This window comes from Pituophis catenifer, unplaced genomic scaffold (assembly GCF_029215685.1).
Source record: "Pituophis catenifer annectens isolate HBS135680 unplaced genomic scaffold, rPitCat1.0.hap2 SCAF_1, whole genome shotgun sequence".
NCBI classification, from domain to species: domain Eukaryota; kingdom Metazoa; phylum Chordata; class Lepidosauria; order Squamata; family Colubridae; genus Pituophis; species Pituophis catenifer.
Genome location: NW_027256881.1, coordinates 241,453,185 through 241,480,406, shown reverse-complemented (window position 1 = coordinate 241,480,406; position 27,222 = coordinate 241,453,185). Strand labels below are relative to the sequence as shown.

Sequence of the window (27,222 nt, the reverse complement as noted above, 5' to 3'; positions counted from 1 at the left end):
ACTAGAGAACTCTCAGACTTAATTTTGACATAAACCTAAAGGTTCAAAAAGCAACTTGATGGAATTAATGTACATTTTCACAATCTGCTTAGAGCTGCATTAGATCAAGTCTCCACATGCATGAGATACCACTCATCACTTCTGAAAATGGAGCAATGAACAGTAATGAACAGCTGTGGATACTTGAAGGTGAATTGGAGGAGAAAAGCAGCTTAGCTCCCTAGAAACAAAATCCAGACCACAACCAGCTTTTTGACCTTTTGTGAAACAGAGATGCAGCCAAATGCCTCTGGGCACTGATGAGATTTATTCATTAATATTGTTTCATGCAGCCATTGGGAAAAGGACTCTTTTCTTCATGATGGAACTTCACTGCGAGACTGTTTAATGCCCATATTTTGTCTTCAGTGTGGTAGCTTTCCTCTAACAAAATGTAAAATAACACTAATTAGGGCCAGGATCATGCCTAGAAGAGCTACTCCATCTTTAGTTGTTTGACATCATGTATTTGCCTAAGGGAACACCAAAACTTCGGGCTATAGTCATTTACCTCAGATCCACATTTCTGTGTGTGCTTGACATGGGGCTAAGCTTCTGCCTGAAAGCTGGAGCTTTTAAAACAGAAAGAAATACTATGGCCCCTATATAGGTGGGTGTTTTTTTTTTAAATAAAAGAAAATATTTACTTTCCTAACACCTGAGAGAGACTGAGTGTCTTTCCTTTTCTTAGGTAGTGGTCCCTGTCTACATTTTCCCACCTCTTTGGTTCTAAACATAGCCCCCCAAAGTTATTCAGAATGTCACCGTGTTCTTACCCTGCTCAACCACATCCCACCACACCCCATCCCATGAAAACCTGTAGGATGGGTTTGAGGTTAATAAAACAGGTCCTGAGCGCTGCTTAGAAGGCACTTTGCTGATGCATCATCATGTTCAACCAGCTGTAAAGAAACACAGAGTGCTGTGTTTTGCCCAGTTTAATATAGTAGAGAGCAAGTAAAAATTCTTTCCTTTGTAGGGCACCAACCAGGGTGGAATCTAGATACTGTAAATGTATACATTTCTTTCTCACTTCTTTTATCAGTTTGACTACTGATTTGACTTACTTCAAGATTAGCTGGCAGCAATTTAGTTACTGTGACCAAATTTGAACCTACTTGCCTAACAGATATAGTTTGGCCTTATTGTACTTGTGTCTATTTTTTTTTTCATTGCCTTGGTAAAGAAGGGAAGATCATACAAAAAGGACAAAAACACAAGGGGTCTGTCTGTCAAACCATCACTGTCTATCTGTCCACAGGATAATGTTTCCAGTTTGTTGATAAAGAGCCAGTTCATAAGGAAAAAAACAAACACATTTTATCAATTCAAGACTATAAATCCAGGATGGCACATTGTTTTTCCACTGTAAAATAAAAATCTTCTTTTGCTACGCATCACGCTTTGTAAATGTATGATTATTCACATAGTGCTACCTTTTTGTACATAATTGAAAATCACATTCAGATGTTTAAACTAAGTTATTCTTCAAAAAGCATATTAATGGATAGAGATATAACTATAAACCAAAACAGCATTAGTGGAGCAAGCTCATTTTCTCTGCATAAGTGACCTGCATCATTTTATATTTCCAGCATAAAGTGGTTGTCAGCCAACTGGAGGGGTGCTGGATTCAAATGCAAAACGGACAAAGATGCTTCAGATCCAATGCGGACACCTTGTCTGAACCTATTGGATATTCCTTAAAGCAACAGTGAATATTCCAGGATTCTCAAAGTAGCTGCATGGACGTAAAGAGATTTAAAGATGCAGCAACTGCCTTCTTAACTCAGGTAAGCATTTGCCTTAGCCTGCATGGGTCCAAGTAAGCTATTGCTTCTTTAAGGGGAAGCCAATAGGTTTAAAGCGAGTGCCAACATCAGATCTGAACTATTCTTGCCCACTATGGATCCAAATGCACCTTTATAGCCAACCCTTTTACACATTCTCGGAGGCGTCTAGTAAATCTGAACATTTGCACATGGTGTTGAATTAACCTCATCCTAAGATTTAAAAACCACACCAAATATTCCCCTTCACATTGATTAATAAACGTGAGGCATTCCAATTCTTTATTCCAAAGTTCTTGCAAATAATGCATATCCACCTACAGGCCTTTGGGTGGGGCAAAGCAGAGTTCCATTCCCCCCTACATTCATCAATATATTTAAAACGCACACACACATTAACACATAGCCCCACCCTGGCTGAAAATAGCTGGGGAGGGAGGGACATGGCTGGTCTGGTTTTCTGCACGTGAGGTACCATTGTTGATGCTCTTTTTTTGGTTTTTGTTTGCTCAGGCTGATTTCAAGCAGCCATATGAGGCAACCATGATTCTGATAAGCCTTGGTGCCTATCTACATCCCTGCCTGCTTATTACTGCTAAAACATGCCTCACATGCATTCACATCCCTTTGCCAAAAGCTGTAACACAGAAACCATACTCCCAAAATTGGTGAGTCCGGAAAAAAAACTGAATCAATATCACTGATCAAAGTTGTCTATAAAATAAGGTACTATACTCATATATAAAATGAATTCCCCCCAACTGCACTTACCCACTGGGCGTTCCCTCTCTCTCTCTCTCTCTCTCCCTCCCTCCCCCTCTCTCTCTCACTCTCTCTCTGACACACACACACACACCCTTTACATTTATAAAAAAACCCCCAAGAATATACATACAGACCCAGACAATTTTCCCTCACTCCCTGCCAAAAGGAGGATGCCCCCCCAAAAAAACAGAAATTGAGAAGAGGAGAAGGGAAGCAAAGAAAAGAAAAGAAAAGAAAAGAAAAGAAAAGAAAAGAAAAGAAAAGAAAAGAAGAGAAAGATAATTTTCTATTAGGTATTACAAAAATCATTACAGTCACCAAACAGCTCCTTGAAGCAACAAACTATTTTCATGGTGAGTTTTTAAAAGCTTTTTCAGAAAGATTTGCAGAGAGTTGCATCTCGTGTTCTTTTCTTGAACAGACACTCTTTTTAATAGCATTTATTCTTATCAACCAATGAAATAAAACTCTCATAAATAAATTTAACAGATTGTTCAATAAATCTATCTTCTCCTGATTAAGCGTCATCAGCTGGGCTTTACCCCAAATATTCTACCTGATATATACCAAAGAGCATTCTATCACACTTTTGTGTGCGATACAATATTCTCTGTTTATAGCTTCAGGTGAAAATATATTTCATGTATATTTTCTTGGGTGTAAACTGCTCTAATAAGTGGCTATATATGCAAAACATTTCTGAGTCAGTTGTTCCCTCAAGGAAACTCCTCTCCTGCCATTGACAGCACATCATTCCAGATGTTCCAGTCATGTGAAGAGCAGTCAGATCATCTTTTCCTTTTGTGTGTTTATTTCTACCAATGTGCCTACAGGATAAGAACAAAATGGAGATAAAATTTTGGAAAGGGGCAGGGGTGAAATCCACCAGGTTCTGATAGGTTCTGGAGAACCAGTTGCAGAAATTTTGAGCAATTTGGAGAACCGGCAGTGGAAATTTTGAGTAGTTCAGAGAACCGGCAAATACCACCTCTGGCTGGTCCCAGAATGGGGTGGGAATGGAGATTTTGCAATATCCTTCCCCCAGGAATGGGGTGCGAATGGGGATTTTGCAGTATCCTTCCCCTGCCACGCCCACCAAGCCACACCATGCCCACCAAGCCACCCCCACGGAACCGCTAGTAAAAAAAAAATTGGATTTCACCACTGGAAAGGGGTCATTCCAGGGTTTTGTCTCTGTTCTGGCAGGAGAAGGAAGGGACTTAGCCTTAAATTAGTCCTCTTGAGTTTGTTTGCATGAGAATCCCAAAGGTGATTTTTCAAAAGGCAACTGGACTTTTTGTTTTTCCTTGAAAATGTTTTGCTTCTCATCCAAGAAGCTTCTTCAGTTCAGTTCTGTTCTGACTGGATGAGAAGCGAAACACCTTCAAGGAAAAACAAAGGAAGTCCAGTTGCCTTTTGAAAAAGCACTTTTTGGACAATCATGACCTGGATGAAAGAGAATCATTATAGATGTTTGCATGATATGCTGACCTGGAGGAGGGATTGTAGCCACAACCATTGGGCCTTTATGGGGCAACAATTAATCCCAGGGCTGATTGGGTTGATATGTTCACCTGAACCACTTACGTATGTTATGAAAGAACTAATGAGACTTATTCCCTACTCTGTGAAAACTCAACTGCATCTGGTTGAGTGCAACAGCACCTGGCAGAGAGGATGGGAAATCTTTTTGGTGATTTGGATGAAGCAACATCTGAAAAGATGCCTGAAAAGCATCTCCAGTCAACACTGCAGGCCATGTTTGGACCTCTGCAGGAAGGAAACTTGGTACCATGATTTCAAATGAATTTACAAAACAGAAACTCGAGAATAAAAATCAGAACCAGGACATTTACTTTATTTTTTTTTTAATAACAATATCCATTAAAAAAAATCAGACATAACTTTCTGAAAACAGCTTTCTACCTCATAATTTCACAGAAATTAGCTTGGAAATATTGTTTTGCCCTTCTCTCTACTCCTGTTTTGATACTCTCACCATAGCAACCCAAAGATGAAGCCAGAAAGTAGTGAAACCTCATTCACTCTATATATTTGATACACTGTATATAAAGAGAGAAGGTTGCTCCAAAAACAGTAATTGAGGGGGAAAAAACATGATCAGCCCCTTCCTACCAAGTCAATCCATTCAATCCCTAGTCTAAATTCTTAGGTTCCGTCTCTCTCAAATAACAAGGATTTAGGGTTTTTTTTAAATGTTGGGTTCTCTGTTAACATGGCACAGAGTAGGGAAGTATGGGCAGTGACTCCTAATGTAAGCCCATCATAACCCAGAATTCCTTTGTTCCCAGAATTTCTATTTAACCTTTGCTTCTCTCCCGACAATTATATCAAACATATTTTGTCTCTCATGTTTGTAGGCATCCAGTCTTGGACCGTACCAAGCCAACAGATGAAGAAAAATGAGGAGGATATTCAGAAGCAACTATGTTGTAGAAGGAAAGGGAGTTAGTTGCACTTTCTGCTTCCTGTTCCTTTGCCAATTCTACATCCTTTCTACCTTTCTACCTGAAAGGTATCCTCTTGTTGGGAGACTGTGTATCTCCCAGGGGAGAAAAAGTGGAGGTTTGATTTTAGAGGACCCAAAGATGTAGGAGAACAGAAAACCTAAAATACTTCCCATTTCTTTTATTAGGAAATCACACCCAAAAAATGCTGGATGGAGCCTGAAAGTTTTAATGAGCTTTCTTGGCTATTTCTTCCCCCTTATAAAGCTAATTTTTCAGGGGAATGCATTTATTCTACCTTCTCCCCAGGATTGGAGATAGTTATTTATAATTCTATTGTATGCGGACTTCTGGAGCAATTCCTACCTGAGGCACATTATAACTGTGGGATTGGAGCAGCAAAAGCAGCAGAGCTAGCAGGGAACAAAAATCCAAAATTGTATTGAAGAAAACTGGAGCACCTCTCGCCTGATACAAGTTTTTTACGCCCCTTTGAGATTTTTTTTCAATTCTCTTCAGCATCTCCCACTGGCATGAAAGTGTGCAGTTGGCAGGTCAAGAAGGAACAATTTTTGTGCCATATTGAAGATTCTTCCCCCCTTCCCTGTTCACTTCAGGAGTTAAAGTAGGGCAAATACAGTCATAAACTTTTCCTGGCAGTTACACGAGCTTTGAGAAGCTGCACCAGCTCATTCCTGGGTGGCAGTAATACTGGTGGGCTTACCTCACTCTCCTATTAGCAGTATTCTTTGCCTTTCAGCACTACCGAGTTAATAAATGTAATTGCTGACTAAGAAATTAGACCCTTTAAGAAAAGTCACCAAAAAAAATAATAATCCCAAAATAAACATGGTTTGCTTTAAATAGTAGTTTTGTAGAAAACCTCCACTCCGAGTGCTCTTGGTCTGGCCTCTGACAGATGCTGCATCCAAAAGGCTACCTGTAGCAGTAGAAAAACTGTGCTGGGTCATGCTGTGAAGTCCAGTGGCTGCTGCTTCCATGTTCCTGCTTAAAGAAGACCAGGAGGAGGAGTCCAGCTGATGGCAGAGCTGATGTTTAGTCTTTGGGTGTCTTCTTGCCGTGTGAATTCCACATGCCACGTTTGGAATGGTAGTAATGGTAAAAGTTCCTGAGTCGCAAACGTTCTACTTCTAACCCACTCTGAAGCACCCTAGAAACAATGGGAGTAAATCAGGCGATGGAAGGGAAAAGAGAAAGAGGAGACAGAAAGTTAGCTTTTCCAAGGAAACATCTGCTACAGATCCCTTTCATGCATAACAGGAATATATTTTCACATGGCTGCTAGTTCAGAAGCTGTATCTGGTGCAGGAACAGCCAGTGCTACAATACCTGGCCTGAAAAAAACATCTGGATGACCCCCTACTTCCCAACTAGTGATCATCCAGTCATTTATCAGCCCAGATCCTGATACTAGTGTCCCCAGGTACTAAGGATACTAAATTGGATTGTGGAGCATCAGGCCTTAAACTGTTACTGCCCATTTTCTGACTGGGCCTCATTTGTTAAACTTGGTTCCATTTATTTGCCACTTATCCTGCCATGGGGCTTGGAATGAAGACATTTGTCTGTTAAACCCTAATTGGTGTAGAACCTAAATATTTGAAATAGTGCCTCTTCCAAAATCAATGAGCTCATACGTTAAATGTGGCCAGCCAGCAAGATCCTGTATATGGCCTTACGTATACAGTAGGTATTTCCCACACAGTATGTGATTCAAATCCTGTGGTCTTCTCAATTATAGCCTTCTCCCTATAGAGGTATCATATACTTGGCAGCTTGTAATAGGTTTAATTATTTGTGTGGTACATACTGCCCTGGTATTTTTAAACAGCAATGCCCCACATTTACAGTAAATGTTATTAAATAAATTACAAATGTGTTGATGTGTATTGGTGTGTTGATACTTTTAGCTGCATAGAAGTTAAAATGTTTTCTCAGTTCTTATTGTACATAGTCTCTTTCAACAGGAAATTTATCAAGACGACTTCATACTTTAAGGAGACCTCACTAAGGACAGGATTACATTTAGAAGTAAACATAAATGATGGGTACATCAAATCAAACAGCTAAGGCTATAATCCTTTGCTGTCTTACTCAGAAGAAAGTGTTATTAAATTCTATGGGATTAATTTCCAAGCAAGCATGCATACTCAATCTGAGCAAACCTGTTGCTCTGCATAACATTTTGGGCGGTGCCCTCATTGGTTATTCTGGGATTCTGGAACTCCTTTTCTCAAGATTTGACAAAGTCTCAACTCAAACCATTTCCAGCGGGCAAAACAAGACTGTTTGATCTACCTAGGGAAATGCAGGAGTCTGTGGTTAGTTGAGCATCTGACTTACACATTGTTTATATTGTGAATATTTACTGCCTTTACTTCAAAGGGACCAGGTTCCCCCACCCTCTGACCCAATAATTTATTTTCAAAGTGGGAGATTGCCTTTGATTCATCGAGAATACACCAAAGGAAACAGTAAACTTATGGTGGGAAAGAATGTATGTGGTTGGAGAAATACTATATGTATGAATTGCTTTGGGCCCAGACAACAAAAATAAGCCATGCTGGGGAATACTGGGAATTGAAATCCACATGTCTTAAAGTTGCCAAGATTGGAACCCCTGCTCTAGAGCTTGTTATAGTTGAGGGGGAAACCAAGAGAAGTTGAGAAGACCAAGAGAATGTATATGGTGCCTTTTTACCTGATTGAAAAGCTGGGTAAAAATAAAACCATGTGCTAGTTTTCTGAAAACTTTTGTGCTAGTCCCTACTGGTGTATTAGATCTTGGAGAAGGATCCCAGAATGTGCCAAAATTCAAACTAGTTATTGTGGCACAATAATATCTTTCTCTTCTCTGAAAAAATTCTCTTCTTCTTTTTCAGTCTATATACTGAAAAAGAAGAAGAGATTATATATACCGAAATTATATACTATAATTTCGATTTATGATCACAATTGAGCTCAGAATTTATGTGCCTAAGTGAGAAATTTGTTAAGTGAGTTTTGTCCCATATTACAAATTTTCTTGTCACATTTGTTAACGGAATCACTGCAGTTGTTCAATTAGTAACACGACTGTTAAGTGAATCTGACTTCCCCATTGACTTTGCTGGTTAGAAGGTTGCAAAATGGGATCACTGACCCCAAGACACTGCAAAGGTCATAAATGTGAGTCAATTCCCAAGCGCCTGATTTTGGGTCACATGACCACAGGGATGCTGTAATGGTCGTGTGAAAAATGGTCATGTCACTTTTTTCAGTGACATTGTAACTTCGAACAGTCACTAAATGAACTGTTGTAAGTCAGGGACTACCTGTATACCACTTTCCTGGGTCAGTTCTAGAGGGTAGAGAAATTCCAGCTCAGAATGTAGCAGCTAAAATAGTCAAAATGGCTAAGAATTTAGAAAAATTAAATACAAATTCAGAATTTGTATATATTTGTTTGCAAGTCTAATTTAGACTATTGATCCTGGCTGTTAAAGCCTAAAAATCATGCTGAGATGGACTGCAATAAAAAATGACTGACTGACTGGCAAAAGTGCAATCTTATGACTGCAGGATGCTGCAAACGACTGTAGATGTGCCCATGTTGCTGAGCTCCTGAAGTTTGCTCACATGACCAAGGGGGTCTCCTGACAATCAAAGCTTTGAATGTTGGTTGTAACTAGACCAAGGTACGTCTGTTGTAACTCTGAACAGTTGGTGAGTTGGTAGTAAGTTGAAGACTACCTGTATTGTCCTGGATTGCAGCAAATAAAAAAAAATGGAAAAAAAGATAAATACTTAGTTCTTTGCCTGAAGCAATGAAAGGAAAATGTACACTATCCCATGCCCAAGAGAAAATAAAGATAGCCCACAACATATGACTGTTCATTTAATGATGGTTCAAAGTTGCAATGGCCTTGGCAAAATGGCTTGCGACCTGTACTCGCACTTATGACCTTATACACGCAGTTACATGATCACAATTTTGTCAGTTTCCAGCAAAAAAAAAAACAACACCCACTGGGGAAGCTGGATTTGCTTCATGATCACGGCAATTCATTTAATGACAGTCATAAAAATTATCGTAAAATTGGGTCCAATTTCTTATGACCATAGTGACGTGACCAAAGCTGCAGCTCCAATTATGGCTGTAGGTTGATGACCATCTGAAAGTAAAAAATAAGTTAAAAAGCATTCTTGGAAAAACCTGGGAAGACTGGATTTCCCTTTATGAAGCAAGGGTTAAAAATAATCAAGGGAGCTTACTCTAGTTCTCCCTGAGAGGGAAAATGGTGTCTATGTCACTTGAAAAGGAAATCTTCAATAGGCTAATAGCCTAAAGGCATTTTTGCACAGGCTTCAAACACATTTTAGATTTTGCTTGCAAGCCCAGGTCTTTTTAAAGTCAGTTTCATAACTTCTAGCCCACATATAATAAAAGCAGACAGCACCGGCTTGCTGGGAGAGAGGAAGAGTGGTAATGGGGAGGGGAGAATGTACTTCAGTTTGCCCTTGCCTGTTGAAAATTGTAGCTCACTGTGTCCTTAGGACAGTAGAAGTAGAAACCACTGCTTGCAAATAGTTTAATGATCCTGCAGGTGTAAAAGCAAAGATATAAACAGTCATCAATAGAGACCTCTCTGCCTAATATTCCTAGCTATTTATTCAGGTAAAATAGTCTGCTTTTTCCTGTGATTGGTAGAATTCCAACATGGGCCAAAAGAGACCTGGGGCCAGAAGAAATCTGGGGAGTTTATAGAGAGTAGCCTCACCTGTCCAACAGCTCCCAGTCTTCCCCGCCCCAGCGGTCCCGAAACTCTTCTGTGTTCATACCCCCAATACGATCAAAGTCAGACTTATAGATCCCAAAGAGGCCAAAGCCATTTACTTCCCAGTAGCCTGAGAAAAGACAAGCCAAGAATTCTTTCTTCAGATTTGATATGGAAAGCATCAAAAGCTTGAATGAACCTGTTTAGATCATAGAAATATGTCCCTTAGTGGTAGCAAACGACATTATCTCATGTAGATACAAAAGAAACAAGGAAGTAACCTTTACTTGAACCAATTTAGGGTAGGGAAAGGGTACGCCAGCTTTTCATGTCCCTTGAAATTGTACCTTTGCTCAGATCAAATTGGTTTTCAATTAGTAAAGAATTGGCGCCATAATGAATGTTGTCACACTCTTATTAATGAACAAAATGCTGGAAGAATATGCATGTACTTTCTTATTCACAATAATTTTCTAACTGGTCTATACACAATAGGTATAATTGTCTGCTATAACATGAGGACTTATGAAGAACAGTTATAGAAACAGAAAGAAGATAAACACATTCAAGTTGGATACAATCATTCAGTCTTTCTGATACAGTATAAACATTCTTCTGGAATGTTGTGTTTGTTTACAATATTTCATGTGTTTCCCATTCTTAATAATCCAGTTGGCTCACAATGAAATAAAACTATAGACATCCATGAAATACTTAAGAAAAAAATATCATAAAGTTGGAATATGACTCTCTGGGTCAGTTAGCTTCAACTCAACTGCATCTTCTTATCCAAAGTTTATTGGAAAAACATTGTCTTGATTGCTTTCTGAAGATAACAAGGGAGGAGTCAACTGTTCAAAAGGGAGTGGCTGCCATCAGGGAGGCCTGTTTCCTCCTCACGAGGGAGAGGTTCTCAGTCTGTCCTCCTGCCTTGTAGAAAGTGGGAAGGTAAACCCTACCTCAATCAGATGTCCCAATGTTATTGAGGATTTAAGTCACAAAAGATTTTAACAAAACTAACACCTTGAAATTGTATCCAAAAGTCTACTAGCAACTGATGCAGCTCCTACATTTTTTTTTCTTTTGCACCTTCAAGTTACTTTAGACTCTTGGCAGCTGCCAAGAGTTTTCTTAGCAGAATTGTTCAGAAATTATTGGCTATTGTCATCTTCCTAGGACTTAGAGAGAATGACTGGCTCACTCATTCCAGAGTGCAAGGCATGGAATATTGGATTTAAGTTATCATGAGACAGATTCTGACTGAATGCTAGAAAGAAGCCTTCCTAACAATAAGCACAGAGGTCAATTATCCAGAGGGGTGATGATCTCCCTTCCATGATGGAAAACAGTTTACTTTGTTCAAGAGTGGCTGGACAGATTTCTCTCTGTGATGTTCTCATTTGGATTCCTGCACTCAGTAGGGGCTGGACTCCAAAGTGGTTTTATAGATGACCTTGTCTCTTTCTCCACACCCAGAAGAAGCACAACTGAAGTATGCAAAACAAGTAATTGCAGCCTACCTTTATTTATTCTCTTTTTGAGATGCAGTTTTATTTCATTCTGCTGGTGCACTTTTGTTTTTGTGTTTTTATGATTAGTTGTAAACAGCTTTGAGCAATTGGAAAAGCACATGTAAATATTTTAGTCAATTGATCAATCTATAAAAATAGCAAAATCTAATTTTATTTAAAATACAATGTTGACCTTCTCCAAGGATAAAATGTCATTAAGTCTAATGTATTCGTGTTATTTGTATACCAAAAGTACACCTATATTATTTCTCATTAGAATGTACCTGAAAGAGGCTTGTAAGCCATTCTTTGCAATGTGAAAGAAAAACTTTCCCATTCTCTGTTTCCCCCACTCTCATCCTCCTGTTGATAGTGTCCATATTGAAAATATTAGGAGATAGGACTGTATATTTGTCATCAACATCTATTTTATCTATTGTACTTTTGCTGGCTGGAGATGAATTATCTCTATTCAAATGTCATACAAGACTTCTCCCCCCTGGATGCTTGTCTAATATCAGGGAAATTCCACTTCCTTATGGAAAATAATATAGAAAGTGGGGAAAGAAATAGGCTTAATGATAGTTGTACTCAAACTATATCAGAAATAGGGAATTTGTAACCTTCCAGATTTACTGAACTACAAGTCCCAGCAGTCCTAGTCAAGAGTGATCAAAAGGGAGGGGTACAGCAACATCTGGCACAGGATTTTGGCCTCTGGTCTAAATCTTTCCCATGTTGTCTTCTCTGCAAAGACAGTGCCCCTGGAGAAGAAGTCATCTACTTCATATTTCCAAGAACAGTTACAACTGTGAAACAGATTTTAGGAGATGAATATTGGGCAGAAAGGAATGTCTACTGCACAAAGCTCAGATGATCCTAAAACTTTAGAGAATAAGCATATGGCCCCATTTATACAACTAAGAAGTCATTAATAGCAACAATATGGTACATATTTAAAAAAGAGTACACTTCCTCTCAGCTCTTTCCACTAAAACAGCCACACATATGCTGACGGCTTTCATTGAGCAGCCACACTTGGCAGTGTTATCATTTAGTGCTTTTTATGTCAAAACCACTTAGTGGAGGCTTCTTGAAGGAATGGACTAGCCAGGATTCCTCGTTCTGTGCCTGAAAATGCTACACCAATTCACAGGCAATAGTTTCCCAGCAGCAGCAGCAGCAGCAGCGGTACCTTACCGTTGGGTTCTCGTGGAGAGCTCCCACAGCCCAGTCTCATGACAATGGGTGCATAGGCCAGCTTTCCCTCTACACAGTGTTTCCGGATGCTGTCCAGAATATTGAGGGGAAAGTGAATGTGCAGGTCACAAAGGAATACAATACTGCTGCCATCCTGAGGGATGAAAGAGCATCATAGGCAGGCCATGAGTGGGGGACAAAGTAGACATTCAACACCTCCCACTTCTCAGGAAGACCCACTCACTTCTCCTTGGGTCTCACCTCTATGGCGTCCACCCCAGCCTGTAAACCCGCAGAGCGCTCAAAGTTCCCTGTACGTTTCAAATACTGGTACCTGTAAAGGAATGGCAAGAAGTAAAGACACAGAGATGGGAGAAGCCAGCAGGAAGCACAGTCTGTTCAGCAAAATGGCTCTAAATACCAGAGGTTTCCCAGTATCAAGGAAGCGGCTACAAATCAAGAAGTGATTATTCTAGGTGGAGGAGAGTATGTGACAGTCAAGAAGAGGACATGCAAGAAAGTTGAGCATTTTAACTCTTAACTCTAACTTTTCAACCAAATGTAAATAAATTCATATCTTATCGAAAGTTCACCAGTAACATTTTAATCAGTGAACTCTTCAGTTATTTTTAGAAGGAAAGTTCATCACTGACATTTTCTTGCTCATTGTAGAATGATAATTGAAGCCAAGAGACATAAAAACAAATGGATAATTAGGAGCTGTTCTTTAACTTGCAGGCCCACAAATTCAGAATGAGATTTCTCAGATTAATTCAGGCGGCATGCTTAACAGGGCATAAATCCTATTTAATTCAGTGGAATTACTTCTATGTTTGTATCCACAGGCTCTTGTTGCAAAGTTTTAAGTCAATCACAGGACCACTACCTCAGATCTTCTGGCTTTTCATTACAGTTGTTTAGTATTACTTTCCTCATCCCTCCCTTTTTTCCCCTTTTGGTTTAGACTGTCCATAGGAGGGCAAGGAGCAGGGCTGAAATCCAGCAGGTTCTAACAGGTTCTGGAGAACTGGTAGCGGACATTTTGAGTAGTTTGGAGAACCAGCAAATACCACCTCTGGGTGGCCCCAGAGTGGTGTGGGAATGGAGATTTTGCAATATCGTTCCCCTGGAGTGGGGTGGGAATGGAGATTTTGCAGTATCCTTCCCCTGCCATGCCCACCAAGCCACGCCCACAGAACTGGTAGGGAAAAAATTTGAATTTCACCCCTGGCAAAGAGCCTCTTGCCTCTCACTGCAGAGAACAAGCAAGGATGAAGTAAGGGGCATTGTCAGCCTCTTTGCTTCTTTTCTGTTCTTTTCTTTTTTAAAAAAACAACAACCCTAAAAGTAATTGACCCTTAAATTGCCATACTCTCAAATGGACATACCTAGAAGATCAAACTGGAGAGTGGCTAATTGTTTTGTGCCAGCTAGGGCTTTTGAGTAATAGCACTTAGACTTATATACCACTTCACAGTGCTTTACAGCCCTCTCTAATCAGTTTACAGAGTCAGCATATTGCCCCCAACAATCTGGGTCCTCATTTTACAGACCTCAGAAGGATGGAAGGCTGAGTCAGCCTTGACTCAGCATGCTCAAGCTGGGTTATAAAATCACAGTCATAGCTGTCTTTCTTCTTTCCTTACTCTATATTAATCCTGGGGACAGGCTCCATATAATAGTGGTGACTTCAAGGTGATTGTCCTTCAATTTCTTATATCTGGTGTCTCTTTTAGATTCTTAAGTGGTTTGGTTTCCTTCAGTTATATCTGCCGATTGGCTTTTGGAATAATTATATCAAAAACATTTAGCCAAAGTATAACTGGTTGTTTATTGATACACTGATTATTTATCCTTTTCAATGAATGGAATTTATGGAAGTTGCTTTGGGAGTCCTTTTGGCTGAAGAATGAATAAAGGGGACACATACATCCACTGTTTTCAATAAGGTTCACTTTCTAATACATATGTTCGTGGCATAGCTTTAACCTATCAATAAAACTGATTAAAACCTGCAGCCCTAGAAATGTTATCTGCTTATTAATTTATCATGTTGATATTTAAAATAGTTAATAGAACTAAGAACTCATTCAGATTTAATAGAGTGACGGCATTAACTAGAGACACCACACACACACACACACACACACACACACACACACACACACACACACCTTTGGTCACAGTATAGCCCTGTTGTTGTTGGCATTTCTTTTTTATATACACAAGCACTGGTTCAGGGGTGGGTTCTAAACTTTTTTACTACCGGTTCTGTGGGCGTGGCTTATTTTGTGGGTGTGGCTTGGAGGCCATGTGACTAGGTGGGCGTGGCTAGCTGATCAGAGTCATTTCTGGAAGGTCCTCGCACTTACGACCCAACTCATTTGTTTGCTTTTAACACTGATCAGCTGTAGGACGGCCCTTTGAAGCCCCGCGGCAAGAGTTTAAACAGTTTTTTTCCCTCTAGTCATCAGCTGGGACTCAGGAGGCAGCAACAGATTGGGGGTGGGACCAAATAAAAGGTAAGAATAATGTGGGTGGGGGGTGGAAGGGCGGGGGGGGAGAACTGGTTCGGTGACGTCATATCATCACCACTACCGGCTCGGCTGAACCGGACCGAACCGGGAGGAACCCACCATTGCATTGGTTCATTTGTGCTGTTAGCCTTTGCTACTGAAGCCTCACTCCCCTACACACTGAAGAAAACAGGTTGTTTGCAATGAAGTGGCAAGTTAGTTAGTTAGTTTATTTATTTATTTATTTATTTATTTATTTATTTATTTATTTATTTATTTATTTATTTATTTATTTATTAAATTTATATACCGCCCTATTCCTGAGGGACTCAGGGAGGTGAACAGCGAATGATAAAAATACATGTAATACAAACGTTAAAAAAAACCCAATTAAAATATACTAAATACTCTGGTCCTAGATAATTCAAGACATCCCAGTTTAAAATCAAATCAAAAGCAATATAAAGGGAAAGTTAGGCCAGGCCGGCCTGCTGAAACAGGAATGTTTTGAGGGCACGGCGGAAAGTGCGCAGATCCGGAATCTTCTGTATCTCTGGGGGGAGCTCGTTCCAGATGGTGGGTGCCCTCACAGAAAAGGCTCTCCCCCTGGGGGCCGCCAGTCGACACTGTTTGGCTGATGGCACCCTGAGAAGCCCCTCTCTATGGGAGCGTACTGGGCGGTGAGAGGCTATTGGTGGCAGAAGGCGGTCTCATAAGTACCCGGTCCTAAGCCATGGAGCGCTCTAAAGGTGGTAACTAAGACCTTGAAGCGCACCCGGAAGACCACAGGGAGCCAGTGCAGCTCGCGCAGGAGGGGAGCCACATGGGAGCGCCATGCTGCTCCCATAACTACCCGCGCGGCTGCATTCTGGACCAGCTGGAGCCTCTGGGTGCTCCTCAAGGGGAGCCCCATGTAGAGAGCATTACAGTAGTCCAGGCGTGAAGTGACGAGGGCATGAGTGACCGTATTTAACGAGTCCCGATCCAGAAAGGGACGCAACTGGCGAATCAGGCAAACCTGATAAAAAGACCTCCCGGCCACAGCCGTCAAGCGTTCTTCTAAAGACAGCCGTGAGTCCAAGAAGACGCCTAAGTTGCGAACCCTCTCCGTGGGGGGCAATGACTCATCCCCAATAGTCAGTGATGGCACCAACTGACTATATCGGGACGTCGGAAACCACAGCCACTCGGTCTTGGATGGGTTGAGCCTGAGTCTGTTCCTCCCCATCTTAGAGAGGAAACTGAGCAGATTTTATTAAAACAGCTTTCCATCTCCCTAGTGGTTAACTGAACCTACCATACGTTGCACAGAAAAGTACTGGGCAACATTTGCAGTCATTAAAAGAGGTTTGGCAGTTTTAAGATTTCGCAGTGAGGACTTAGGGAGAACCATCAAAGGAAATAGTTCTGAAGCTTTCATCACTACTTGGGTTACCTGGGGAGGTGAGCCTCCTGAAGTGCTTTCTCCACATTCATGTCATCACTATCAAAATCCACCAATATGATATTGAAGTTGGCATCCTTGGTGTTCAGAAATAGGCTGGCCATATCTGAGATGAATTGCTGTACCCAGCGTGCTTGGTTCTTCACTGCAAGATATGAACAGGGATTTTTGTCATTTTAACATAAAAACTCAATAGAGAGTTCATGGGGAAACATTCCCCTAATTAAAGGCTTCAATTATCCATATGGACACACAATAGTAAGAGCATAGGGACAATTCTCAGCATAGGTTTCAATCATGCCTTCAAAAGACTTCAGAAGTTTCTAGCCCATAGAAATTCAGTATTTGAGCATTACATTATTCTAATGGCAGAATGAAAGAATTATACAGTGAAGAGATGCCAATATAGCTAAGAACCGAAATAATTTCCTTTATCACCTATTGATCAGTACATCTTTGCTCCTTCTATAGCCTCGTTATAGAATATGGGATTTACCAATGCAAACAAAAACACATAATTTAAGATCTGGGATACAGTAGTCTTTATTTGCTTACTCTCCTTTCATGATGTGCAGAGATTAGCATGGGAGGGACAGATCTTAGTCATTTTATCCTTCTCTCATTTCCTTCCCAAATGGAGCAAAGACAGACTTTCCTCCCATAATTTCTTTCATTTAATGTCAAGAAGGTCCCAAAGGAACAATAATGAGGTAGAAGCAAATTCATCTCTGGCCAAAAATCTCAAGCATGGATCTTTCTTTTTCCTGACTTAAAAAAAAACAAAACACCAAGACAATATTAAAAAAGAATACTAAATATGTCCATGCAAAATATGCCCATGCTAAATATATTCATCCCAATTTTTTTTCCTATTAAGCAAATTCTATAGTTGATATATTGATTTAAAAAAAAAAACCCTGAAAAATCCACTTTTCCAGAAGTAATAGCAGGATAAAAAGAATATTTGTGTATTCCAAGAGTTTTCCAAACTACTTTCAACCCCAACCCAACTATAGTTGGTCTCCAGTTTTGTTTTTCCCTCTGCCTCATACATCATGCCATCTCTGCTGGGAAAACCAGCCTTTCAACCCTGGGATACAGAGGACGATCGCTTACCTGGGACGACAAAATGTACCATAACATCATGCCTCCAGCTGAGCCGCAAAGGTCGGCAGAGGATGGGTTTTCCGTACAGAAGACTCCAGGCACTAGGTGGTGGTTGAGATTGAGTGGACACAGTTGCAGGCCCTTCAGGGTTGACTTCAGTGCTGTCCTCTGACTTGCCCTGGTGGAGCAGGACATAGATGTATTCTGAGAGCCGGACTGTTCTCTGGCCCCTCTCCATCAGCTCTAACTCCATCAGATAGCGGTTGCCTCGGGCTGTGTCTCGCCGCTTTTCAACATTAATGATTCGCAAGAGGGTGTAGATGCTGGGAAGTGGAAGGACAGAAAGTTGTCATATGGAACCTTGGGCCACATCAAATACTCTCCTTAAGAAATTATCTTGCATAAGCTGATTGATTTAGCATTGCTTTATCTCCTTTATTCTGACAAAATCCTGGGAAGAACACACACATCTTACAAATACACAAATGCAACAATTTCCCCTAGAGTAGTACACCTAATTGCTGAATGGAAGGGTGAAGGGGAACCTCACACCACCCTTATCTATTCTGGTGATAATGCCTCCCTTCACATAATTCTCTTCCATTCTTACCCGCCATTCTTCTCATTGAGTTTCTCCATATACTGAGCCACCACATCCACCACCTCGCTCTCACTCAGCTGCAAGTTTCCCGAAACGTTGCACCTCAGATCATTCCAGTCTGAACGGAGCAATTCAAAGTCAACAGGGCTGACACTAAACGTCCTTTGCCAATTGATGGAATCCTCTAGCCAGCTCTGCTGTATTTCAGAGTTTTCATAGCTATAATCAGACACTTCCTCTTCCACTTCTTCCTCCTGGGTCTTCTCAGGGCCTTCAAGCCCCTTTTGCTGAGATTCTGTCATTTCTGACATCTGTAGGAAAGATGTCACTTGCACACCTTCAGACAGCACTACCTCTGAAGAATTGAAATCTAACATAGTCCTTGCTGGAGTGGTGACTTCAAAGTTTTCTTTGCTGAACAGCCCTTCTGCAGGCAAGATTGAGGCACTTGGATGCATCTGCTGCTTAATACTGCCTTTGAAAGGTTGCCTACCATAAAATTGTTCCCATTTCCGGCTGACTTGTAGGCCTTTCCTTTTAGAAAGATCTGTTTCCTTGGTGGTATTACCAACAAGCGAAGATGTTCTATGGGCAGAGGGAGAATGAAGTTTGTTGGAGGGAGCAGGGCGACCCTGAGGGATCCTGGAGTTCCATCGCACCTTCCTTGGAGATCTAGGATAGAGGAAGACTCCAGGGAAAACATCCTTCTGTGATGGGGCCTTCTTCTTACTGGGTTGCAACCTGGTCACATATACTTTCTCTGGAGGTTTGTTTGTCTCTTTCTTGGATTGTTTCTCCTCCTTAGGACTCTGCTGCTTGGTCTTTCCAGCAAAGAAGGGCACAGAAAGGTGAGGCTGGAGGCTGAAAGAGCTGCCTTTTTTTGAAGATGACAGTAGTCCCTGATCACCTTCCTTCCTTCCCTTCTCCACATCTTGTGCCCAGTTGAGAGATCGACCATTGATGATGACATGTTCTCCAAAGGGTGCTGCATTCTCATAAGCCTGGAAGCCCTTAGATGGAGTCTGAGGACTAAGGCTAGGTTCACTGCTTGGGCCTACAGAGACAGGCTGCCTTGTGAAGTCTCCTTCTTCATTAAACTTCTCTTGCTTCTGAAGAAAGCTATTATAGTCCACATTATTCCCATAATCTTTTGTGGCTAAGGGCCCATCTTTTCTCTTCATCCCAGTGAACACATGGGCATCCAACACACTGGGGCTCTTGACATCAGGAAAAGGGTCAGTAGGTTCAGGACTATCAGCTCCTTCTTCCTCCTCGTCAAGGAAATCTAGGAAATTATTCACAAAGTAGGTCAAACCTTGGAGTGGTATCTGTGATTGGTAGATGACTTATGGGTAGGGAGGTTGTGGCAGACAATGAGATAAAGAACAAAGTTTTGAGTCAACAGAGCTTATAAGAGGAGACTGAGAAGAGGCTGGGGAGGTAGAAAGCAGCAAACATTTAGAATGAGCATAAGCCATTGGAAAACAGCCATAATATTCCTGTTTCTTAAACTCAGCAACCTCCATTGCTCTGATTGTAAGGCAGGAATGACTTTTTCTTAAATTCAATTTCCATGAATCCTAGACAGCATGGCTAATGGCGAGGGATGATGAATAAGGCAGTATAACAACATCGGGGTGTGTGTAGGAGACAAGTTGTCCCTCCCTGTTCTAAATAAGATACTTGATGAAACAATGAAAAAACAATGGCCTTATGACCTTAATTTGCCTGTACTGTTGTTCTTCCTGGCTTCTAGTCCATTCTGACTAACAAATTATTTTGGGTCAAAAATAAATGTACAAAATTACTGTGCACAAAATAAAAAATACATACTATGTAGGTTCCCATTATTCGTTTTAAATGCAGAGTTTTTATATTTTGGGGACAGAACTAGGAATTTGAGTGATAGACCTTGGTCAGTTTCCAACCAGAAATATTAAGATATTTTTTTTCCTCATATAATTAACAAAGTCTCTCTCTCTCTCTTTTGAGAAGAATCAAGGCTACATTTTGCAGAGGCTGAAGGTGTAATATTCTTGCTACTGCAAACCAGATTTAGGTTAGGAAAAGTATTGATTCCATTTTAAGGTAAGCAAAATATTATTCTCAGGATTAACAATGTCTAGACTGCAAAAATTACTTCCTTGATTAGGATGGCTTTTAGAAATCCAATGTCGCAAAGATACAGGGAAAAGCAGAGATCTGTGAGTTGCTGAAGGTACGGGGAGTTTTTGATTTATGATAGTAATTGGGACTATAATTTTAATGGCTAAGTGATGTGGTCATTAAGCGAGTCATTACACCATTTGACCTGATTTTACAACCAGTTTTTACAGGAGTCATTAAGCAAACGGCTTAATGTTAAGCAAATCATGTGGTTGTTAAGTGAATCTTATTGCTTAACGCACTGTAAGCTGCCCTTAGTCTCCGGAGAAGGGCGGCATATAAATCAAATTTTTTTAAAAAAAAATCTGGCTTTCACAATTTACTTTGCTTGTCCCAAGCCAACTGGAAAGGTCTTAGATGTAATTGAATATATGAATGACCCTGAGGAAAGAGAAGAGAAGATGCTGCATAGGACAGAATCAGACCAAGGAAGGAGTTACAGTTGCTTAACAGTCAAGAAATAAACTTAGGAAAGATCCACCCTGATGGAGGCGGGAAGTGTTGTATCTTCAGACTTGCAAGATTCTGTTTATGTAGCCTTAGAATAAAACAGAATCAATTCATTCTCACAGTATTTCCTGTCTGGTTTACACAAATCATGGTCATGTGACTGCAAGACGCTGCAACTGTTGTAAATGCAAACCAGGTGCTGAGCGCCCAAATTGCGATCACGTGACCATTGGTGTAGTGTGACAAGTCATAACTGAGGACAGGTTGTAAGTCACATTTTCTGAGGTTGTTGTAACTATAAACTGTCATTAAAATGAAGTCCAAGACTACCTGTAGGATGTTCTCCGCAAAATATGGCCAAAATCAAATATTTCTGTGCATAGGCAGTACTGTATGCCTTTAATAAGGCCTCGTGAGAATCTGCTCGTGTATAGCCAGCAGGATGTGTGCAAAACCAATATGTTTGTTTTATTTATAAGAAGAACTGATCTTCAAATTAGCTTTCTGTTACAGGAGCAGAACTGTCAATGCTATCTAAAAAGGAAGTGCCTGTGTAAATGCATTCAGAAATCACCCCAAAACACTACCTGTCACAGATGGAAATTTAAGCTCTGCAAGTGGATAGTACAAAAATATTACTGCAAGTCTTGCAAGTGGATGGTATTATTATAATACTGCTGACAGCCAAGGATTCAATAGCTGCTTATAAAATAGGTTAAAAACTAAAAAGTGGTCTCTGATTGGCTGGAAGAAGCTGGATCCTGTGAATACTCACTATCAGGATTCAGGAAGAGGAAGGCTCTCTGGTGTAGATCTTCCTCCTCTTCATCCATTTTCATGTACTTAGAAAAGCCAAATCTGGAGGTAAAAAGAATCATGTTTCAGACACAGTGTATGTGTACATACACAAACCCACAAACAATCTGTCTTGCTCAAATATAGCTAAGGATCTTGGTCTACCTTATCCTATTTTTCACAGATTCTAGAAGGGCATTTTAAAGACTTATAAATATTGCAAGTGTAGGTTTTTGTGAGTCATAGCTTGCTTCACCAGATGTCTGGAGTAGTCGGCTACACACATGTACTCACCTGGATGCACCACAGTACTGAAGGACAGAGACAGTTGTTGAAACTAAGGTAGTTTCCGAACATTTAGGTAGAAAAGAACACAATGCATGTTGATGAAATATATTAGTAAGGAGCAAAGCATGGGAAAGGTAAGACCCCGTCTCAATGCTGATGTCAGAGACTACTCATAATATCTAAGACACAGAAATCTGTACTTGCTATACATGACTCAGTTGTAATTAAAACTGGCTCAAGTATCAGGAGAGTATCATGCCGAGGTATGTCAAGGGCCCCCAATCCTCCACTAAGCCTTCTCCATGGGGTTCACACCTGTCCTGCAAATGTCTGCTGAAAGGGCCTTCTAGACATATAACCATAAATGCAGAAAATTCTTCACAAGCTGGAACCTGAACAGATTAAAATCACAGCTCATGTGTGAGTCATGTAAAGGCTCCTCCCTGCAGTTGTTGATAGTCAAGAAGTGGGACTCGTTAGCACATGTAACATGTCATAGAGTTGTTTCTCATCCACAGGTTATTTTAATCAGTTTTTTAAACGGCAGAGTAGGGTTGGGGACATCTTCTACAGGGCATCATGATTAAGTGGGACAACCTGCCTCCAGAAATTGTGAATGCTCCAACACTGGAAGTTTTAAAGAAGAGATTAGACAACACATTTGTCTGAAATAGCACTTAGCACTTAGACTTATATACTGCTTCATAGTGCTTTTACAGCAGTCTCTAAGCGGTTTACAGAGTCAGCATATTGCCCCTAACAATCTGGATCCTCATGGTATAGGTATAGGTTTTCCTGCCTAAGCAGGGGGTTGGACTTGAAGACCTCCAAGGTCCTTTCCAACTCTTCTCTTTTCTCTTCTCTTCTCTTCTCTTCTCTTCTCTTCTCTTCTCTTCTCTTCTCTTCTCCTCTCCTCCCCTCCCCTCTCCTCCCCTCCCCTCCTTCTCCTTCTTCTCCTTCTCCACTCTACTCCTATTCCTATTTCTACCATATTTCTTTTTCTATTTCTATTCTATGGATGGCCATGCAAATATGGCTAAGATAAATTGGGATGTCTGGGAAGGGAAAGACAGGCAAATCAAAAGAGAATGGGTCAACAGTATTTGTCCTCTAGCCTTTCTATCATTATATGTATTAGAAGCCCAAAGGTCAAATATCTCCTGCATTCTTATTTTATATTTCAAATATTCCCACAGAGTTGTTTTGCTGGGCTCTCCTCCTGCCCCAGAACTGGGAAATCATGTCAGCATAAATTGTGCTGCTCCTAAGGACCATCCAATGTGAGGCCATGCTGTGCTGCTTTTTGTGCAGCTTCTCCAGTGGCAATATGAGAGCAGGGACTGGCACTGTTCCTTGGTTAAATTCAAATGTCGCTAACGATAGGAAAGGCCATTACCAAATGCTGTGAAAAATGTGCACCTGGGTAGTGATGTATGGTCTGGATGATCTGTTCAGTCGTTTCTTAAATTCTTTTCCCAAAGGGTAGTTGATCTAACAAGAACTAAATGGCAATTATGAATTTCTTGTTCTAACTGCAATGTGGTGGTTGTGTGGATTTGTGCCACTCAGGTGAAGCCGCTGAATAAGTGTTTTTGGAGAGTTAAACTGCTTTTAGTGTGTCTCAGAAAAGTGTTCAGCTATGAGATGCTCTGCTCAGGCACATCCATATAATTTCTCCAGTTTTATTTCAGATCTATTTTTCAACTACTAGATGGTGGCAAAAAAAAAAGGCTCTCTTCCTTAGCCACCTAGCGATCATCCAGATTTCTGTAACTGAGATATAGCTACAATAGTGCATTGTTAAACAGCTGGAGATTCTTTATAATTCAATTTTTTTTGTATAATTTTATTAAGGATATTTTTAAAAAAGATAAAAACTAATACAAATTAATGAAAAGTGAAGAAATAAATCAAAGAGAACCCTAAAAATTCAAGAAAGAAAAAAAGTAAAAGAAAAATAGGAAAGAAAGAAATAAGATACAAAGAAGTAGTTTCCAATCTTCTTTACAGCAGCTATATGTGCAATTATAAATTTACCCCTTATTCTATGGTTATAACACAACTCTCTTCTTTTTACAATTTATTCAGTCTACTCATCAAAACCATAAATCACAAGTTCATTTTTTCCCCTGTTTCATGCAAGACGTCTATAAGGCTTTGCCATACAGCAATAAATATAGTCATTGCCTTTTCTCTGATCAAACAATTCAATTTAGCCATCTCAGCAAGTTCCACCATCTTCAACACTTCACTGATTCATGCATCACATCACAGCACACATACACAGTTTTGAACATCCAAAATACTAGAAGAGGAAAAATTTATAACTATATGTTGAAGTCCTGTCTGTACCAAATTGCAATTTGCAAGTAACTTTTTTTTAAAAAGAAATAATAATTCCAGGAAGAGAGTGACTGAGTGCATTCCCAGAAAGCACTGGGCACTGGAAAGGGAATACCTCATCATATGGGACACAGAAGCATCATTTTCAGTTTCTATTACACTTGTTGAGGCAGAGAAGGCTAGTCATAAAGAAGGCTTCATGATTTCTAGGTCCACCAGTCACCAATACTTAAAGTGGGGATGAGGAGGGAGGATGTCCCTGTGAAAGTGTGACAATTTTAGTCTCCCACAGAGTCAACATAGTACCACAGAAACAAGAGTCAGGCCCAGGGACTGAACAAAAGTGGGTGGTCCCATCACAGGCCTACTAGACCAATTGCAACTGAGCAGATTTGCACCTCTGATCATCTCACCTCAAGCTTCTTTCCCCATATGCCAAGGAGCCATGGTGATGCAGTGGTTAGAATGCAGTACCATAGGTTAACTCTGCCCACAGCCAGGAGTTTGATCCTGACCAGCTCAGTGTTGACCCAGCCTTTCATCCTTCTGAGGTCAATAAAATGAGGACCCAGATTGTTGGGGGCAATATATGCCGCCCAGAGAGTGCTGAAAAGCAATATGGGGCAGTAAGTAGGTGCTATTGCTATTGTCCAAAAGAGAGATCTTCTAGAAAAATATTTCTTTCATGCCAAAATACTTTGGACCCAGCTGCAACATGCCTCAGTAGTAGGCTACCTACTAACTAGATGAACCTCCATTGCAAAGTCCTTAACAAACAGAAAGTGGGACATATTGTCATTGCTGTGAGCAGGTCGTGTGGATGAACCTTCAGTCTGTTAAAAGATAACATACTTTCTTTCACCAATAGACTTTCCACACTTCAATCACTTCTTTCACAGCTGCTTTGTAATGACTCTTCTTCATACTTACTTCTCTAGGTACATTGGAGATTCTCTGTAGAAGCATTTGTTCTCTGATTCCATGTGTGTAAGCCGGGTGAAATCATTAGGATAAACAAAAGAGAGGTAGACCTGTAGAAGGGGAAAACTGGTAAGAAAAGTCACAATAAGATGTCTATCATTCCAGTTTCAACAGAGACTAAGGAAAAAGAAGAACAGATGTGTGGGCCAGAGGTGGGTTTCAGCAGGTTCTGACCAGTTCTGGAGAACCGGTAGCAAAAATTTTGAGTAGTTTGGAGAACCGGTATTAAAAATTCTGACTGGCCCTGCCCCCATCTATTCTCTGCCTCCCAATTCCCAGCTGATCTGGAGGAAATGGGTATTTTGCAGTATCCTTCCCCTGGAGTGGGGTGGGAATGGAGATTTTACAGTATCCTTCCCATGCCACCCCCACCAAGCCATGCCATGCCCACCAAGCCACACCCACAGAACCGGTAGTACAAAATTTTAAAACCCACCACTGGTGTGGACTATATCACCAGAAATAAGCAAATCCTAAAATAATTTGCAATCATTATACAGGACCATAAACCTTCTTAACTAGGGTGAGAAAAACTGTTAAGGTCTGCATCTCAATGTCTGTGTTGTGATATATTTTAAATCTAGCTTTTATTTTTTTTGATAGAGAAACAAACTTCCACTCCAGGAATTGTGGCTGAAGAAACATAGGGATTTATTAAAAGACATTAAATATGGTTTCGGTATTCAGGCAGTAATTACCTTCCCTTTCTTTTCTCTTCTTTATCCCTTCCCAGTTCTCTTTTCCTAGATTCACCTTTCCTCTCTTTTCTGAACATTAACATTTCATTAATAATGTTAATGCAGTTCCCATTAAAATGTTCTGATCACTGTTGATGCTGTTATTTTGCATACTAACAAGAAATAACAAAAAGACGAGAAATGTGGACAGGGGAAAAATGGTAACAAAGCCCCTCAGACACTTACAAATTGCAGGCCCTGATAGCGGGCAATAGGAAAGTCCTTCACCACATATGTGGGGCTGTAGGCACAGGGGACCAGCACATTCTCCACATGGGACCGCTCAATCTGGGGAGCTGATATAAAGGCAATTAAGAAAGAAGAAATTAGACCTTTCTAGATCACATGATGTTCCAGGATCTACATGAACTCAATATAACTGACTATTCACTGCAAATTATGATCTTCTTGTCTTGATTTGACCTCATCTATGACATTCACACTTAATTGGTTCAGTTAAGTGCCAGATATTCATCTTTTTGGCACTTTATGAGGAGGAATTTTGCTTTCTGTGGAGAAGCACTTTCTTAGGAGCATCCTTCCTTGCAGGATATTATAAACAATATTTATATTGTTATAAACAATAACGTTATATTGCGTTATAAACAATATAGGACCAGCTTTCGTTATTCCCATGCTGAAGTACCCCAATATTCCTGGTGAACATCAGGTTGGAGACATCTATCTTGCCCTTTCCAAAGTTCTCAAGATAGTAACACAGAAATGTGGTCAATTCCCCCATACATAAACACTTTTTATGAATGCCTGTTTAACATTTGGCTGCTCACACAGATATTTACTTAGCCTAATCTCCAAGCGCCAAGCTTTTATCGTACTTCAGAGCACAATACAGTTTCCTAGTCTCCAACTGTGTTCCTCTTAGTCAAATTGTTTCTTCTCTTCTACTTACTGAGGAAGAAAATATCCCGAGGGTCAGGCTTCAGCATATCAGCTCCATGTTCATCCTTTTGTGCACCCCAGAGGTAGCTGTCAGCGTGGCTAGCAAGAGACTGAGGCACATGGTCTACCTCATTCATTTTCAGGCTGGATTCATCTGAGGGCAGAGGAAGAGAGGGGCAAGAAAAAAGGAGGTATGACTGATGGGATTAAAATTTACATATCCTTGGATATTTGCACAGCAATGGGGTAGTCCACATCTCACATTTGTTAGAAATAAACATCGAACAAGAGGCTTCTTGGAACAGATTCCTAGCATTTTCACAGAGCCTATTAGCTGCAACCA

At 40.5% G+C, this 27,222-nt stretch overlaps 1 protein-coding gene across 1 annotated transcript in view; it reads right to left on the bottom strand.

The window, feature by feature from the left end:
• Nucleotides 1-6,118: 6,118 nt before the first annotated feature.
• The window catches only part of B4GALNT4 (beta-1,4-N-acetyl-galactosaminyltransferase 4), a 201,295-nt gene continuing 180,191 nt past the window's right edge, over nt 6,119-27,222 (bottom strand). The window contains exons 10-20 of the mRNA XM_070957361.1: nt 26,890-27,033; nt 26,166-26,275; nt 25,192-25,292; nt 21,611-21,693; nt 18,229-19,504; nt 17,628-17,941; nt 16,503-16,656; nt 12,813-12,885; nt 12,552-12,705; nt 9,844-9,970; nt 6,119-6,233 (exon numbers count right to left, since the gene is read on the bottom strand). Of these exons, the coding sequence (XP_070813462.1) occupies nt 6,119-6,233; nt 9,844-9,970; nt 12,552-12,705; nt 12,813-12,885; nt 16,503-16,656; nt 17,628-17,941; nt 18,229-19,504; nt 21,611-21,693; nt 25,192-25,292; nt 26,166-26,275; nt 26,890-27,033 (2,651 nt within the window). The remainder of the gene's footprint in view (nt 6,234-9,843; nt 9,971-12,551; nt 12,706-12,812; nt 12,886-16,502; nt 16,657-17,627; nt 17,942-18,228; nt 19,505-21,610; nt 21,694-25,191; nt 25,293-26,165; nt 26,276-26,889; nt 27,034-27,222) is intronic.